The sequence below is a fragment of the Lynx rufus genome, unplaced genomic scaffold, assembly GCF_022079265.1.
Source record: "Lynx rufus isolate CCGP_SWC_20201006 ecotype Redwood Valley unplaced genomic scaffold, mLynRuf1.p SCAF_3, whole genome shotgun sequence".
In the NCBI taxonomy this organism is placed as follows: domain Eukaryota; kingdom Metazoa; phylum Chordata; class Mammalia; order Carnivora; family Felidae; genus Lynx; species Lynx rufus.
Genome location: NW_025814845.1, coordinates 39649649 through 39668083, shown reverse-complemented (window position 1 = coordinate 39668083; position 18435 = coordinate 39649649). Strand labels below are relative to the sequence as shown.

General features: G+C 35.2%; 1 protein-coding gene across 16 annotated transcripts in view; it reads right to left on the bottom strand.

The window, feature by feature from the left end:
- FIP1L1 (factor interacting with PAPOLA and CPSF1) overlaps positions 1 to 18435 on the bottom strand; it is an 81520-nt gene that overhangs the window by 31875 nt on the left and 31210 nt on the right. For 8 of the 16 annotated variants that reach the window (XM_047090993.1, XM_047090994.1, XM_047090996.1 and 5 more), the window contains 3 exons: positions 17611 to 17718; positions 7134 to 7227; positions 4840 to 4996 (listed from right to left, as the gene is read on the bottom strand). In XM_047090993.1, the coding sequence (XP_046946949.1) occupies positions 4840 to 4996; positions 7134 to 7227; positions 17611 to 17718 (359 nt within the window). The remainder of the gene's footprint in view (positions 1 to 4839; positions 4997 to 7133; positions 7228 to 17610; positions 17719 to 18435) is intronic. The other 8 variants (XM_047090999.1, XM_047091002.1, XM_047091005.1 and 5 more) reach the window with 1 other exon arrangement.

The following is an 18435-nucleotide window of genomic DNA, read 5'->3' as shown; positions in this document are numbered from 1 at the left end:
TTTCTCCAGAAAATCCAAGGTTTCTCTAAGAAAAATGGAGTAATTTTTAAGGAAACATGAAAAGACTCCTGGGCCACAGGTTTCTTCCATTAACTGCTTTTAATTCTTAAGGTGATCTAAATTACAGTGAGCTCTATAGAATGTACTCTAATCATGTGGTTCTGTGGTAAATGGTAACTGAAAATGTGGCTTTAATCAAGGCCAATATTCAGTTGGTATACATCCATGTAGCCATACTGTTATTGAAAGCTAGTACCCACTCTGACTGATAAGTGTCTGACTGTATCAACTGTCAATCTGAAAATCTCTCTGGTGTTATGGATACATAAGTACATTAACTCAATCAGCTATCTTTTTTAAGAAATGTCAAGTATACAAAAGATCTTTGTGATTAGCATTGTTGAGAAACACAGGTAGAAATGTGAGCTATGTTCTCTCCCAACAGCTCATGAGCTGGTACAATTAAACAGTAATTCAGATAGTCTCAATTTACAAATATTTGGTTTTAGTATCAATTGGTATCTCCCAGCCACCAGCAAATATACCAGTTAGGTACTGCTTTAACAAGCATCAGAATTCATCTAAATTAGTATTCTTAAATGCTGACAGGACAGCATGGCAATTCTAAGAATAAGCCATCAAAGGAAATCCAGACGGGTGTTTAAAATATGGAAAGCATGTAGCTGAAAATTAACACTACAGGCATACCTCATTTTACTGCACCCACTTTACAGCACTCCGTAGTTACTGTGCTTTTGTTTTTAACAAACTGAAGGCCTGTGGCAACACTGCATCAGCAAGTCTACTAGAGTCCTTTCCCAATAGTGTTTGCACATTTCACATCTCTGTGTCACATTTAAGGTAACTGTTGCAATATTTCAAACTTTTCATTATTTTATTTGTTATGGCCACTTGTGATCAATGATCTTTTGATGTTACTGTTTTAACTGTTTTGGGTCACCACAAACCTCAATCACATATAAGATGGCAAACTTAAACGATAAATGTTGTTTGTGTTCTCTCTCTCTCCTTCTCCCCTGAGACACAACAATAATGAAATTAGGCCAGTTAATAGCCCTACAATGGCCTTGAAATGTTCAAGTGAAAGGAAGAGTTATAGGTCTCTCACTTTAAATCAAAAGCTAGAAATGATTAAGCTTAGTGAGGAAGGCATGCCAAAAGCTGATAGGCCTCTTGTGCCAGTCAAGTTGTGAATGCAAAGGAAAAGTTCTTGAAAGAAATTAAAAGTGCTACTCCAGTGAACACACACTGATAAGAAAGCAAACTAGCCTTACTGCCAATATGGAGAAACTCTGAGTGGTCTGGATAGAAGACCAAACCAGCTACAACATTCCCTTAAGCCAAAGGCTAATCCAGGGCAAAGCCCTTATAACTTTCTTCAATTCTGTAAAGGTTGACAGAGGTGAGGAAGCTGCAAGAAAAAAGTTCAAAGCTAACAGAGGTTGGTTCGTGAGGTTTAAGGAAAGAAGCCATCTCCGTAACGTAAAGTGCAAGGCAAGGCAGCAAGTGCTGATACAGAAGCTGCAGCAAGTTACCCAGAAGGTCTCACTCAGATAATTCATAAAGGTGGCTACACTAAACAGATTTGCAATGTAGATAAAACAGCCTCCTATTAGAAGAAGATGCCATCTGGGACTTCCACAGCTCAAGAAAAGTCAAGGCCTGGCTTCAAAGTTTCAAAGGACAGGCTGACTCTTTTCTTGTTAGGGGCTAATGCAGCTGGTGACTTATGCTCATTTACCATTCTGAAATCCTAGGGCCCTTACGAATTATGCTAAATCCACTCTGCCTGTGCTCTGCCCTAAAAGTGGAACAACAAAGTCTGGATGACAGCACATCTGTTGACAACATGGTTTACTGAATATTTTAAGCCACTGTTGAGACTACTGCTCAGGAAAAAAGATTCCTTTCAAAATATTACTGCCCATCGACAATGTGCCTGGTCACTCAAGAGCTCTCTGTTGGAGACACACAAGGAGATTAATGTTTCCATGCCCCATAACAAATATCCATTCTGCAGCCCATGGATCAAGGAGTCATTTGACTTTCAAGTCTTATTACTGAAGAAACACATTTCATAAGAATAAAGTTGTCAGAGACCATGATTCCAGTTGTCTGGCAGATCTGGGCAAAGTAAATTGAAAACATTCTGGCAAGGATTCATGATTCGAGATGCCATTAAAAACATTCATCCATGATTCATGGGGAGAGATCCAAATATCAATATGAAGAGGAGTTTGGAAGAAGTTGATTCCGTGCCTCGTGGATGACTGGGAGGGGTTCAGGACTTCAGTGGAGGAAGTCACTGCAGACGTGGTGGAAATAACAAGAGAACTAAAATGACAAGTGGGGCCTGACGATGTGACAGAATTTCTACAATCTCAGGGCAAAACATGAACAGATGAGGGTCTGCTTCTCATGGATGGGCAAAGAAAGTGGTTTCGTGAGATGGAGTCTACTCCTGGTAAAGATGCTGTGAAGTTTGTGGAAATGACAGCAAAGGAGTTAGAATACAGAATATTACATAATCTTAGCTGATAAAAGCAGAAGCAGGGTTTGAAAGGATTGACTCCAAGTTTGAAAGTTCTACTTTGGCTAAGATGCTATCAAACAGCATCACATCCAAAAGAGAAATCACTTGTGAAAAGAACAGTCCACGGATGAGGCAAACTTCATTGCTGTCTTATTGTAAGAAATTGCCACAGCCACCTTAACCTTCAGCCACCACCACCCTGGTGAGTCAGCAGCCTTCAACATCAAAAGACACCAAGATCAGCAAAAAGATTATACTCACTTAACGCTCAGATGATGATAAACATTTTTTTAGCAATAAAGTACTTTTTAATTAAGGTATGTACATTGAGTTTTAGACATAATGCTATTATTGCACTCTTTAATGGACTATAGCATAGTATAAACATTAACTTTTACATGCACCAAGAAACCCCCCAAAAACATAATTTGATTCATTTTATTGCAGTGGTCTAGAAGTGCAATATCTCCGAGGTAACCCTGTAAATAAATAACTTAAACAACAGAAAAATAATAATCAGTGTTACTCTATGGTGTAATGCCATAGATGACCTAAATATTATTAACAGATACTAATCCTTATAAATAGAAGTTATATGACAAAGAAATGGAGTAGTTTTATGATTTTGGAAAAAGTCCTACTTCCAGATAATGCCAGTGCCTATGAAGAATATCCTACAGAGATTCTAAATATTGTATCAATAAGGTATTTATATTTTCACCATTTTTCATACCACTTACTCTCTCACAATAGCTAGTGTTGACTATATAAACTATATAAAGCAATCTGGGGATATACTGTATTAGCTTAGCAATAAAAAAAAATTCTTTCAAATCACCATTAATACCTAGTAAAATTAAGATTATCAAGCAATATAGCATAAGGACTATTATAATGTACACTGATTATCTTGTAATGTCACTAAATCAAGTATGTTCAGAATTAACTATTTATACATTTTATCTTTTCGGTAGACAAAGGAGTCATCAATGAATCACTACATCCTCATTCCTTTCCCTTTTCCTTTAGTTAATTCTCACCATATTAAAGACCTAAGAATCCTGGGTCCCATCACAACCTCTGAATGGTTTATGTTCCAAAACAAGAAATTTGTTGAATTTTAGAAACAACGTTGTCTGGAGTAAGCACTTCCAACCTATCCAGTCTTCTCTTTCCTCTATTTCTGAGACAACAGAATCTCTAAAACCAGACGTTTTTCATAATTCTTATCCTTTATGAAGACAGAAGTGACAATGGAAGGGAATCAAAGTTGTTGTGGCTGTAGGGCCAATTAAACAGTTGATATTTAGAGACCAAAAATGAATACTATAGGGAAGGACTATTCAGACCCTTAATGTGCCTTGGTACTCTTATCAAAACTGGTACCTTAAAACGAGTACGGCTCTCTTGAATTGCCAAGTAACTGAGTGGACGTGGCTCTTTAGTATAAATTAACTTTATTATTTAGCATAAATTGATATTAATTTATAAATGTAAGAAAACTTTATCTCACGTATGTAGTTATAATTATGAGCAGGAGCTAGTTTTTATCATTTACTGCTGGTATTCTCCCTAGGAAGAAAGTAATTATTATCTCAATCAGTCTTGCTATTTCATCCCAAACTGATTAAGGGGAATAAATACCAGAAGCTTAATGGAAATAAAATAACAAAGGCCACTGGATGTAAGGTTGAAAATATAAAAATCTGGGGATTATTCATGAATTTTTTTCTATTGCCACCAATTACACAAATAATCAAAAGTGGCTCAAATATGATAAAACTAATTTTCTGACTTTTTAGAAGAAGTAAATACCAGGTATCTGGCACCCAGAAGAGGTCTACTAAAAGGAAATCAGGATACAAAAAAACGACCAGAGATTTTCACTTCAATCTCTTCACAGGATATATTTTTTTGAACCTACTCCAATTCTGAAAGTGTCTTTAAACCTTTTCAGAACAAGTTAACATGGTTTATGTATACATAAGCTATGTATACAATTAGCAATTTTAGTGATCACTATCATACCTTGGATCACAATTTTCTTATCTGTCCAGTCTTCTCTATTAGCATATTCTTTGCTGTGCTGACATAGCACATACAGATTTGTTTTCACTCCGAATCTATTTAAGATTTAACATAAGTTTCCTATCTATTAATTATAATGCAGTGCAATCAGTGAAGACTTTATTTTCAAATATATATTTTAATTATTAGAATTCAAAATAGAAGAAACACTCATGGTTATTTTTCTCTCAAAATCAAATGTCTTATTTACTATTTACCTGGTGGTGGAATCAGAGGTGGAGCAGTGCTGACAGTTGGAGGAGGTGGAAGAAATGGAGGAGGTGGAAGGTGGGTGGGAGGAGCTCCTGGAGGGAAAAATGGAGGTGGTTTGCTAAAATTGTTGTCTACTTCAGTAGCAGATCTTTCAGAAAGGACCTAAAATTAAAATATAGTTAATTTTAAAAACATACCTAAGATTAAAAACTCAGTAAATTTATTTCATTTAAGAAACAAAGTAAAAAGTTTTATTCACATAACACATATTTTGAAGCAAATTTTCCATGTCTGTGATTTATGTGTATATGTACAGATGTGAGTATATACTCACACACACTATTTAAGATGTCCACATAAAGCCTAGAATAAATGATTGAATTATTACCAAAAAAACTTAGTAAGAATAAAAACATTCTGGGGCGCCTGGGTGGCTCAGTCAGTTAAGCGTCCAACTTCAGCTCAGGTCATGATCTCATGGTTCATGAGTTTGAGCCCCGTGTCAGGCTCTGTGCCGACAGCTCAGGGCCTGGAGCCTGCTTTGGATTCTGTCTCCCTCTCTATGCCCCTCCCCTGCTCACACCCTCTCTCTCTCTCTCTCTCAAAAATAAGCATTAAAAAAAACTTTAGAAAAGAATAAAAACATTCTCAACGAGAGTATTTATAAATTAAGTACTTTATAAATATAATGTAATAAGTATTATCTTTGTTACCCAACCAAGTTACTGTACTCACATTAAGGCAATGTAATCATTAGTCACAGATAGTAGCATTAAGAAATCAACATGGCAACAGAAGAGATCTTCACTGTACCAGGGCCTATCAGCAGGTGGTATGCATTAACAGGGTGCAAATAATAGGCAGCCCAATATATAAATAACTTTTTCATGTGAGCCTTGTAAATTTAAGAACAAGGGTTCATACCTGAAAAGTGGAAGTGTTTACAAAATAGTGATTTGTGTAAAAAGGTAAGGGACAGGCAGCAAACCTACAGGAGTGACACACAGAAATCTGGATTTTTGTCAGGCCTCCCTGAGGGATTCTGATGTGCAAACACATTTAAGAAAACAGCAGAAACAGACAACATAATGTGCTTTTAATGTACACTTCTAAAAATCCTTGCTGGCTGAAGGGTATCATTTAAACATAATCCCTCTTTTCATTAACTTCTTCATTTTTAAGTATAGCAATTTTTGTAACACTTATGCTGATAAGCTATTTTTTAAAGTAGGGAACAGAATTATTCTAAGAAATCCAGGCATTTTAATGGTGGGGAAAAGAAGAGAGAACTATCTACCAGCTTAGAAATGATTTACCCTCAAGCACGCTAAAAACAAGATTAATTTATTAAAAGTAATGAGGATCAAAACACTTTGACATTTTTTAAAGCACTGAGAAAAAGGAAATAATTTTTAAAAACGTATGGGGCGCCTGGGTGGCGCAGTCGGTTAAGCGTCCGACTTCAGCCAGGTCACGATCTCGCGGTCCGGGAGTTCGAGCCCCGCGTCAGGCTCTGGGCTGATGGCTCAGAGCCTGGAGCCTGTTTCCGATTCTGTGTCTCCCTCTCTCTCTGCCCCTCCCCCGTTCATGCTCTGTCTCTCTCTGTCCCAAAAATAAATAAAAAGCGTTGAAAAAATTAAAAAAAAAAAAAAAAAAAACGTATGATCAAGCTAATAGCTGAAAATCTGTTACTAAAGTTCTAACTTGAATTATCCAAGTTACTAATAACTCATCTCCTTTCATTATTTCACTTGAAAACAAGGAAAATCTACTTCCCCCCAAAATGTCACATTTAATAAATTATGTATGTCCATACAATGAAACTATCATAAAGAAATTTTAAATATTTTTAAGAATATGGAAAAATGCAAATGATAATTTTTTTTAAAGGATACACAAAAAAGAATCATAATAGTATATCGTAATCTTGCTTGGTGACAAAGAGAAGTAAGTACCAGAGTGTTAAGAGTGGTTATCTTTAGATGCTAGAATTATCGGTAGTTTTATTTCCTTCTTTAAACTTTTCCAATATTTCCCTTTTTTAGTCCAATTAGCCTATATATTATGCTTACAGCAAAAAAAAAAAAAGAAAGAAAGAGAAAGAAATCTTACTGAAAAAGATCTAAAGGTAATAACTTCTAAATAGAATAGCTTTTGTAATAAAAGTGATTAATTCCATATTTTAAATCTAAAATACCTAACATATAACATAGCACTATAAATGTATATTGAATAATTAAATTAGAACATGGATGTAATTCTTCAGTTTCAAAATTAATTCATTTTTAAAATACGAAACCTGTATGTTGCTGTTTTCGTTTGCCCGTCGTCTTCCTTCTACTCGGCTAATTGTTATAGTCTGACCAATAACATCGATTGCCCCAGGTAATCTCCTGTAACATAGAAATTGAAATCAATTCAGTTTCACCTAATTAGATGTTTGAAAAATAACACAAATATTAAGTGAGAAACAAAGTCTAAAACCTTTTGCAATGTACTTTATAAAATAAAATCAGAGGATAGTACACATTGAAAAAAACTTCACTAAGTTAGTTAGATCTCACTATTTCATACTGTCATAAAGACTAAGCTTTATTTAGTAAGCTGGAACCTATATACCCAATGACGATCATGTTAAATTCACAGATTTTCTTTTAAATTTACTTTTTTAACAGTTTCCAACTGAATTTATCTTTGTGGAACTGAATCAGGTAGCAAATGCTAAGCAAATGGAAATAAAATTTTTTTGGCCACTGTAATTGTAACACGTATCATAGTTCTATTACAGAAACTTAAAAATTCCCCCAGAAGACTTGAAATGAAATAATGCTCATTTTGATACACACTGTATTTTCCTTAGTGATTTATTCCAAGCATTAGAAAGCATACAATGGGATCCAGTTTTCCATTTCTGATAACTTGCCTTTAAATAGAAAAAATTAAATATTTAAATGCCTACTCCACCTCCAGTTGTATTTATAATCCATTAAATAAGTATATGAATACATTAAAAACAGTGTACCAGAAAATGATGCTATAAATTTATCTAGGAGAAGCAAGTAAGTTAAATTTAAAAAAATAAGGTTAAAAGCCATTTAGTTAGTAGTTAAGGATTTTATGAAAGTATATATGCTTAACAAGTTACAGAAATCACTTGTAGGAAGAGGCAATGAACAATGGATGCAAATTAGATGAATTCTCTTCATCTCTACTTTAGTTCTGAACAATTCTGCCTTTAAAACTTTGTAGAAGTAAAACAACCAAGTACCATGGATCTTTCCACAGTCACAACAGTTAGATTCCCAAAATGACTAACAGCAGCTACCATTTGCCAAATGTCTACACATCATACCTAAACCTCACAATAAAAGTCTGCACTTACTGAATTACCGTATAATTGTGTTAGAGATGTTAAAGCCAGGGCTCACGGGGAGGTCACTGGCATCAGTAATAACTAAATGGCAAAACTCAACTTTCAAATCTGAGTCTTTCTGATTCCAAAGCCTACATACAGATCCCTTCCCTTGAGCTACACTGCCTTCTAGCAAGATAACTGGCTTTTGAGAAATTTAAGACTTCTGAAAACCAAAACTGGTGAAAGTTTGCCTCAAGGGAACCTTGAGACGCCCCATGATTATGTGCTCACAAAAACAAAGACCCTAGAAACAGTAAAAAATGGCATCTGAAATGTCTTCAACTACATAGTCAGCTCCTACTTATCATCTTGCCCACTTCGAACTTCTATTCTATATAATTCTAATATAATTTTTAAAAAGTTCAAGCTTTTCTGATTTTATGCCCAGGTCATTGACTTTCCGGATTTCTTCATGATCTCAAGGAGCGAAAGTGGTTTTAATTTACTTAACTCGTACCCCTTCAATATAGCTGGAAACTATCCTAACATTCACACATTAGAAAAAATCCAAGTATCTCAGACATAAAACAAGTATCACTCCAATTTTTTCCCTAAAACTTAATTACAAAGCTATGACCACTGTAACTTTGTATCAAAACAGATGCCATCAGCCCTCTAATATCCACACACAACTCAGATTCCAACATCCCAACAGATACAGGTGCATATTCTGAGGCCAGAATTTCCCTTCACCATTTATTGCTACCAAGACTTCATTGTAAAAATCTTTACCTCTACTATTTCCTTTTCCACTCTTTTCTATTCCCGATTGCTGGATTCTCCCTTCTAAAACTTATTCCACCTGAAGAACAAATTCTCACACATTTGTTTGGATTTTCAATTTCTCCAAACTGCTGAAGTAGGAAAACTTAAATCTAGATCTAACACTCTAATGTCTTTCTATATACCATGGATTTGTAAAGACTTCTGCTTTAAAAAATTCTGGGACACATGAGAGTACTCACTTCTTAAAGTTTATCGTAAATATGGTCAATCTAATTTTTTCAGCTTTAAGTGAATTACTGAAGATTCAAAATGGCAAATGCTAAGTTTCTAAAAACACATGTGGAAAATTAGCCTTAACAAATGTACATCACTAGAAGAAATCCAGAAAACTACAATTTCTTACACATTATTTCCACAATAATACCTCTTTACCCAGGCATTTTTACCACACAGACTGATATATCTTAGAAATGTTAAGTTTACCATTTTGTTCAGAAATATTTTAGGACAGATACATAAGCATATACCAAAGTAACAAACAGCACATAATATTTAACAGAGATGATTAACTATCCAATGTTATTCTGATGCCACATTATGAAAAAATGACATTGAACTGTATTATTCTGAAAATTTTTAATGACACATTTCTATTTCAATGCATAAAAAGATTTAGTAGAGCTTTACTATGAGGATCTATTGTAACTTGAGTTTCCACATAGCACAAGTTTATCTTTTTTAACTTTTTTTTTTAATGTAACTTATTGTCAAATTGGCTAACACACAATGTGTACAGTGTGCTCTTGGTTTTGGGAGTAGATTCCCATGGTTCGTTGCTTACATACAACACCCAGTGCTCATCCCAACAAATGCCCTCCTCAATGCTCATCACCCATTTTCCCCTCTCCCCCACCATCCCCTCCTCCCATCAATCCTCAGTTTATTCTCTGTATTTAAGAGTCTTTCATGGTTTGTCTCCCTCCCTCTCTGTTTGTAACTATTTTTTCCCCCTTTCCCTCCCCCGCGGTCTTCTGTTAAGTTTCTCCAGATCCACATATGAGTGAAAACATATGGTATCTGTCTTTCTCTGACTGACTTATTTCACTCAGCATAATACCTTCCAGTTCCATCCACGTTGCTACAAATGCCAGATTTCATTCTTTCTCATTGCCAAGTAGTATTCCATTGTATATATAAACCACATCTTCTTTATCCATTTGTCAGTTGATGGGCATTTAGGCTCTTTCCATAATTTGGCTATTGTTGAAAGCGCTGCTTCCACATAGCACAAGTTTAACTGGGCTTACACATTTGTTCAATAAGGCAGATAGCTAATATAGCTACCAAGATTCTCTTCTGTGTTGGACTAAACCATATAGCTAAAGAGAGACAGAAACTAACCATGATGGAGATCTGAAGTTTCATTAATCTACAAGCTTAATACAGGCAGTGGATGTTCACAAGAGCCTCTACCTTTCGTGAATATGAAAATATCTCTGAAATTATAATGGAATTAAATTAAAATTAAAATGGCATATTTTGATGATTCTGATATAAACTGCTTACAAAGATAAAACAAAATTTTTAAAGTGACAGAATTAGGGCCAAGGGAAGACAAAGAATTAATTATTAATCTTTTGCCACAAATTTATCTCTGAGCTTCTCATTTTTTACCAGCCAAAATAAAGGACATCTTTAATAACAAGTCTTTTAACGTAAGATAAAAACAAAGCATTAACCCTGAAGACTGCTCTTCCCGGTAACAAGAGCACCACCTACAATGTGCTAGGAAGCACTGTTCTAAGCACTTTAGATACATTTACTCTTCACTACTTCCCTATGAAGTAGCAATTATTATTATTCCCATTTTACAGAAGAGAATAAAGAGAAAAAAAATTTCTCCTGAGTCCATGTTAAGAGAAAGTAGGATAGAGTACAGTTTTCAAACTTTTTTGACCCCAAAATATATTTAAGAAACACATTTTACACAGTAATCCAGTAAACACATAAAAAAAACTAAAAGCTTCATGAAATAATACTTACACTTATTAAAAAGGAAAGAGTAACATTAAAATCAAATACGAATTATTAGTATTAAATATCACACACACAAAAAAAACCAATACAAACCCCAGAAATATTTGGTGGTTGAGACCACAAAATTCATTTCACACCCCACTAATGGACTGCAATCTCATGATGCTGTGAAAAACTGAAATAGGGACAAAGTCTCCAATTACTACAATGAAAACATAAGTGAATTTCACAGAACCGTTTCTCAAAATGTTCCTCAATATCGAGTGAAGCATAACAATGTACGATCCAATAAAAGCAATTCAAATCAGGGAGAGTAAAACCACGTGGTCTGAGTACATAGCCCTTTTGATGCAGGCTTTATCTAAAGATTTAACTGTACTTTTGAGCAAGGGTCCTTACCTAGCATACATGGGATACTGAGGGACCAAGAGGATCCTGAACTTAAATATATGCATGTGTACAAATGCATTTTTCAGTCAAGAGTCCACAGTTTGCAGGAAATTTTCAAAGAGGTTACTGTTTTAAGTACAGAACCACTACTCTAAAAGAATAAATGAATCCTGTCCTTGAGAAATCTATGAATGTTGCCTTCTCACAACAGAACTTCTAATAAGAACTGAGGAGCAATAATTCATGAATGCATTCTCTAGGAAAAAACGTAGATGTGACAGTTTCATATTCCCAAGTTAAGACACATGCAGTAGTATGACTGCCTAACTCAGGTCAAACATCTAAAAAGATGGCTATAACTAAGTTTTGCATGGAAGTTGGTATAACATCTTTTTTATTTTAGAAGTTTTTTGTTTTGTTTTAGTTTATTTTGAGAGAGAGAGAGAGAGAGAGAGAGAGAGCAAGCACGGGGGGGGGAAGAGGGAGGGGGGGAGAGAGAGAGAGAGAGAGAGAGAGGGAGAGGGAGAGGGAGAGGGAGAGGGAGAGGGAGAGGGAGGGAGAGGGGGGGAGAGAGAGAGAGAGAGAGAGAGAGAGGGAGGGAGAGGGAGAGGGAGAGGGAGAGAGAGAGAGAGAGAGAGAGAGAGAGAGAAAGAATCCCAAGCAGGCTCCTCACTGTCAGCACAGAGCCTGATGTGGGGCTCAAACTCACAAACCATGAGATCATGACTTGGGCCGAAACCAAGAGTCGGACACATAGCAACGGAGCCAGCCAGGTGCCCTGGTATAACATCTTTTAAGCTACTTTAGGAAAGAGAAGCATTGAAAGACATGAGGAATGAATTTAGCCACACAGGATGGGAAGGGAGGACATTTTATTTTATTTTATTTTTTTTTTAATTTTTTTTTTTTCAACGTTTATTTATTTTTGGGACAGAGAGAGACAGAGCATGAACGGGCGAGGGGCAGAGAGAGAGGGAGACACAGAATCGGAAACAGGCTCCAGGCTCTGAGCCATCAGCCCAGAGCCCGACGCGGGGCTCGAACTCACGGACCGCGAGATCGTGACCTGGCTGAAGTCGGACGCTTAACCGACTGCGCCACCCAGGCGCCCCAAGGGAGGACATTTTAAATGAAGGGAATAACATAAGAGGAAAATAACATTTGCAGGATTCCAATTTCCAATTTTACAAATATACTATCTACCAATCTATATGCGAAAGAAAAAGCATGATATACCTTTGATACTGGTTACCAACAAAAAGACTTTCAAAGAGGCAAAATATAATAAATTAAATGAGACTCACAAAAAAGAAAGTTCTATGAGGTTGTAAAATACAATGCAAATGTTAGTGCCCATCAAAGCAAACTCTATCATTTTACCTCAAATTCCAAGGTGGTCACTAAACATTTCATTTTAATCTTTATGTCAAGCCAGAATCTGATCTCTCAATCAATGGTTCTCAATGTCTCCTACACATCAGAATCATCGGGAGCTTTTTTTTTCATTTTTTTTTTTTAATGTTTATTTTTGAGAGAGAGAGAGAGACAGAGCACGAGTTGGGGAGGGGCAGAGAGAGAGAGGGAGACACAGAATCTGAAGCAGGCTCCAGGTTCTTAGCTGTCAGCAGAGCCCAATGCAGGGCTCGAATCCACGAAATGCAAGATCATGACCTGAGCTGAAGTTAGATGCTTAACTGACTGAGCCACCCAGGCGCCCTTGGGAGCTTTCAAGAATCCCAATGCCCAGAGTACACACCAGACAATTTAATTTCGTCTCTAGGGCTTAAGCATCCATAATTTTTTGAAGCTCCCTAGGTAATTCCAACACATAGCCAAAGTTGAGGACCACAACTAAAGACATGCCCAAGGAAGACACTTACATTGTATTCTCTTCTAGAAAGAATTTATAGTTGATAAAAACCAATACTTATCTCCCTATTACTGAATAAATATAAAGTCGCACTGACCAAGGCCTGATAATTTAAGACTATCATTCGTTGCATATATATTTTTATACTGATATTGTGAGTTTCGTGGACTCACACAGTACTACTTCAATACTTTTTTCAACCGTTACAAGAATAATCTTCTGTAAAGCATATACACAGTTTATGAAGAAAATGTAATCTATTTTTCAAGTGAAGATTAATCAAACATCCTGTGTTGAAAAATAATGTATGTTCAACATAAAAATTAGAGAATTTAAAACTGTTTTCAGAGCACATAATTTATTGTCTAATAGTACTACAGTGAAAGAGACTACAGTGGGAGCAGAGATGCAAAAGGAACTAACATTATTGGGTGCCCCGCAACAGGTTCTTTTGCAGCCTTAGAAGCCATTTAATCCACAAGTACTTGGTATAAGTCCAATTAGTTTCATTTTCACAGCTGTGGAAAAAGGCTCTTTTGTGAGTAAAGTGCCGCACCAAGATTCAGGCTCAGGTATGACTCCAAATTCTACTTCTTCTACTAAGTGTTTTCCATGCTAATTCTCTGGGGACTGAATTCTTAAAATGTTGTTACTTTTCAAGCTATCTTAAAAACAAAGACCTTGAACACTTAAAGATGAACTACGCTAAACTTTGACTCAGTAGAGCACATAAATGTGCTCATTAGGAAAGCCAAATTTACTCACTTTTGTGCAGAGCTTGAAATAATAAAGCTTTACCTACCATATTTATGTTTAATTTTATTTTTTAAATGTAGGGAAAGATATTCTACAGGGAATTTTTAAAAATAAAAGCCTTCATATGTCCAATCACATAAACTCTTACAAGCTACATAATACAAGCAATACACATTCAAAGTGCTCAAATGCCATGAAGGTACAGGTACATCTTTCCAGTACATTATTTCACCAAGACATATTAAGTAGTGCAAGAACAAATGAAGAGGTCAATCTTAGACTGAATGTCCATTTAACATTCAGTTTTATTGTACATTTTATGTTTGACTATTGTAAGAAGTGCAAGGTTTAAATATTTTAGTAATTCTGCATTAAGCAATTTTTACTTTTCCTCTTTCAAGAGTCTGAATCAGTTAAAAAGCCATGATATGAAAAAACTAAGACAACCTAGAATATGCAACTACTTACCTAACAGATTTTAATATTATAAAATGAAAACAAAACACACAAACTGGACATTAGGATAAGATTACAGCAATCATCCTTATTGCCAATTTCAATTTTCTGTGTTCATTAAAACTGCTTCATTCTTCTAGTTGGCCTAATAAGTGTCACAAATTTGAATTTATAAAACAAAACTCACACCCAACAAAATGCCCTTGCTACATACAGTTATGAAGACTACTATTAACCAAAGTTGGAAAAATACTGTATTAACAGGAATATATGTGAGATAAGAAGTCCTGAGTCTCCAAATACAGTAACTTATAAAAAGGATTTCAATCATTAAGTGCTCTTACAAAGAGATTTATGCCATGTTTCAAAAACAAAACAAAGCAAAACACATTCCTCAGTTACACTAACTACAACGGGTAGAATCTCATTTTTTTATCTTATGCTGTAAAGTGTGTGTATGTATGTGTACATATATATACATACACACATACACCATTCAAAAGGAGAGCAGTAGCTTTAACTAGAGTTTTTTTTTTTCTTTTGAATTTTCAAAGGCACAAAACACGTACTGAAAATAGTGTCAAATTTCCTATTACCTATATTCCCTAAGACTGATCACGAAGTCAGAATGGGATTTTTCTGTGTTTCTAAAGCATCTTTTATTGGGGGGTGGGGGTGGGCAAGTAAAAGTATAAACACTGAGCTGTATTATTTCAGATATGAGAACTATTATTTTCTCTATAAACTACTTATCTTAAGAAATAAACCATTATATCAAAAGTACAACTATTTTAAGCAAAACATTCTGTCAAATGACTGATATAAAAGGAATTTTAGATACTCAAGTAGCAAAAGAAACAAAAGCAAAGTTTTAAATTACACTAAAACGAAGTGACTTAACTATATCTGTGCCTTTGCTTATGAAAATCAAGCTGCCTGAATTGCAAGTATTAAAAGGCAGAAAACCAGGGATTCTAGCCCTGACTTTGCCTCTTAATTAGCCATAAATTTGGGCAGATTTCCTACTTTCTTAGATCTCCTTTTCCATGTAAACCAGGGACTAGCCAGAAAAAAAGAATTTCATGATTAAAAGGGACCTTCCTGATAACACAGTCTAGCCCTGTCGTATTAAAAATGTAGACACAGAGGCCTAGAGATTTTAGGGAACTGTCCTAAATTCACACAGGCACAAAACTAAACCTAATACCCAAATCCAGTACTTATGCCATGAAACTGCTTTTAAGTTTAAGAATATAGCTATTCTTTATATACAAAGATGGCTACTGATTCATTTCAATAGTACAATGATGAAAATTAAAGCTCTTATCATCTGGCCCTTCGGGGATCAGTAAACAGACTGCCAAGATTGCTGACCAGGTTAAATAAGTATAAATCTAGAGTTTCTCTATGCACTGTGTGCTATAATAACCAAGTTTGTTATTATACAGAAATTATATTAGCAGCACTCTTCTTACACTATGGGATTTCACAGAAATAGTAAATGTGAAAAGATTCACAGACTCCACACCACACTTATCAGATCTAACTTTTCTTTATTTAAAGTAACTCTTTTGAAATTTCTACTGGTTCTTCAAGAATGCCAGTTTTAAAAAATAAGATTGGGGCGCCAGAGTGGCTCAGTTAAGCATCCGACTCTTGATTTCAGCTCGGGTCATGATCTCACGGTTCATGAGATCAAGCCCTGTGTTGGGCTATGCACTGTCAGCACCTGCTTGGGATTTTTTCTCTCCCTCTCTGCCCACTTGTGCACACACATGCTCTCTCTCTCTCTCTCTCTCTCAAAATAAACAAACATCAGAAAAAAACTCCTAAGATTAATATCATATAATCCTATGAAAAAAGGTCAATAAGCACTTAATAACAGGAAGATATGCAAATTTTCATTCTATAACCACCAACACATGCAACTGATACTATTCTAAGAATATAGGTAATATATTTCTATCTGCATCAATTACTATACTTACATTTTGGATATTCTTTAAAAAAGTCAAAATATTTTTGACTTTGAGGTGAATAGCCACTTTTGAGAATGACTAAGCTTATTGTCTCCTAACAAGAGATCCTATCAAAGCCAAGCTGACTAGAAATTCTTACTATTCATGAAGAATATATAATGAAGTCCCCAAAGAAAAGGAAATCTAAAAAAATAAAAATTTGATTGTTTCCCCCCTTTGCTTTTCTTTTAGGTGTTAAGATCAAAGATATCTGACCATAACTTATATATTTAAAAGTTTATAAATGAAAATACTTAAAAGCACATTAATGTAAGAGCATCAACCTGCCGAGGAAGAAAGTTTAAAATGCTGGAACAACAAAAACCAACAAAATACCACCCCCACACCATTGTTTAAAACTTTAAATAGTAAATGAGGGAGGTATCTAACTCTGTATTTCTAAGTCAAGCAAACTGTAATTGCTCAGATTGATTACTATTGGCAATGCACTGTCATACCCTAACATGACTGCTTCTTACTACATCCCTTCGGATAGAAATTATGATTCCCATTTTACAGGCTCAGAGAGTATACAGTATCCATCCAAAGGTGCACGCTTTCTAAGTGTAAGATTTAGAATACAGACCAGAATTCTGCAGAGGGGGATCAGGAGTAAAAGCATAGCAACAATAAGGGAAATACTAATACTTCCTGAGACAGCTGGTAGACTCAATGAAATGGCTGCTTTATGCACTATAGTTGAGATAAAACGTTTGGAAAGATTCAATGCAGTTCAATTTTACAGGTTCTAAATACTAGCTCAGAAGGCTAAATTTTATTCAACAAAGAGAAACACCCAGCAATTTTTTAATAGGGTGTGATATGAGAAAGAAACCTGCAGCAGTGGGGAGAAAAAAAACGCTTATTGAGCTATTAGATGGTTCCACGGAATTTATAATGTAGTATAAAAGTCAGAGAGAGAAGAGGGAAGGTGTGAGCTGATAGGGCCTGACTCATGATTTTTAAAACCCTCAATTTCTGTAATAAAAAGCATAATTGAGGGGGCAAAAATATGGTACAATCCAATCAAAATTTATCTTAGTAATAAACAAAACAACACTGATGACCTAAACATCAGGGAGTAGCCAATGTTTAAAAACAGCCTTACCTTAGGTCAGGTGATTCGGCCCTCCCATATCGGTCCTGCCACTTCCCAACGCTGGAATTGGCTTTTCTGGAGGCAGTACTTGTCTGAGACTGAGAGGAGGTGCTGTTTCTGGTGAGATAAATTTTCTATGTTTTTTCTTACATATTGTTGTCTCTGACCCCCCTTGTTCTGTCTTTTTTTTTTTTCCTTTTTTTTTGACATGCTTTTTCTAAAGTCCTTTAGCATGTTCCTATCGTATCATTTTCTTCAAGTCTCTGTGGTACTAAAATCGCTAGTAGGTATTTAAATATTAACGTGTTATCAACATTTTAGTAACTCTAGAATATTTTCAGAAATCTTTTTCAAAATAGTATGTCAAAATGCAGAAATAAGAAAAGAACCAAGGGCTTATCAGGTTATTATCAAGAAATAAATTTCTGTGCTTTTATGAGTGACATAAACTTCCACGGTTTCACAAAACCTTATTCAAAACTTTTGTGATTTTTTTCCCCTACACTCTTCAATAGGTACAAATATTGTTAGTGTAGCAGTTAAAAGTAACACTCTGATGTGTCTTATAAAAACCTACACTAAATAAATGTATTTCATAAAAATTCCATTTCAAAGTAACTTTCAAAATAACATTCTAAAGAAAGTTAATTATATCCCTAGTGCAATACTCCATAGAAAGTTCAGCTATTTACACTCTTGCCAGTCCTTTAAAAGACTAATAAGACACTCTTTCAATAGCAAAGTTTTCTATAGGAAAAAAATGTATGTGTATGTATCTGTTTATTTTTGTAAAAAGAAACAAAGGAAGAATAAACTAGAAACTAGACACAATGA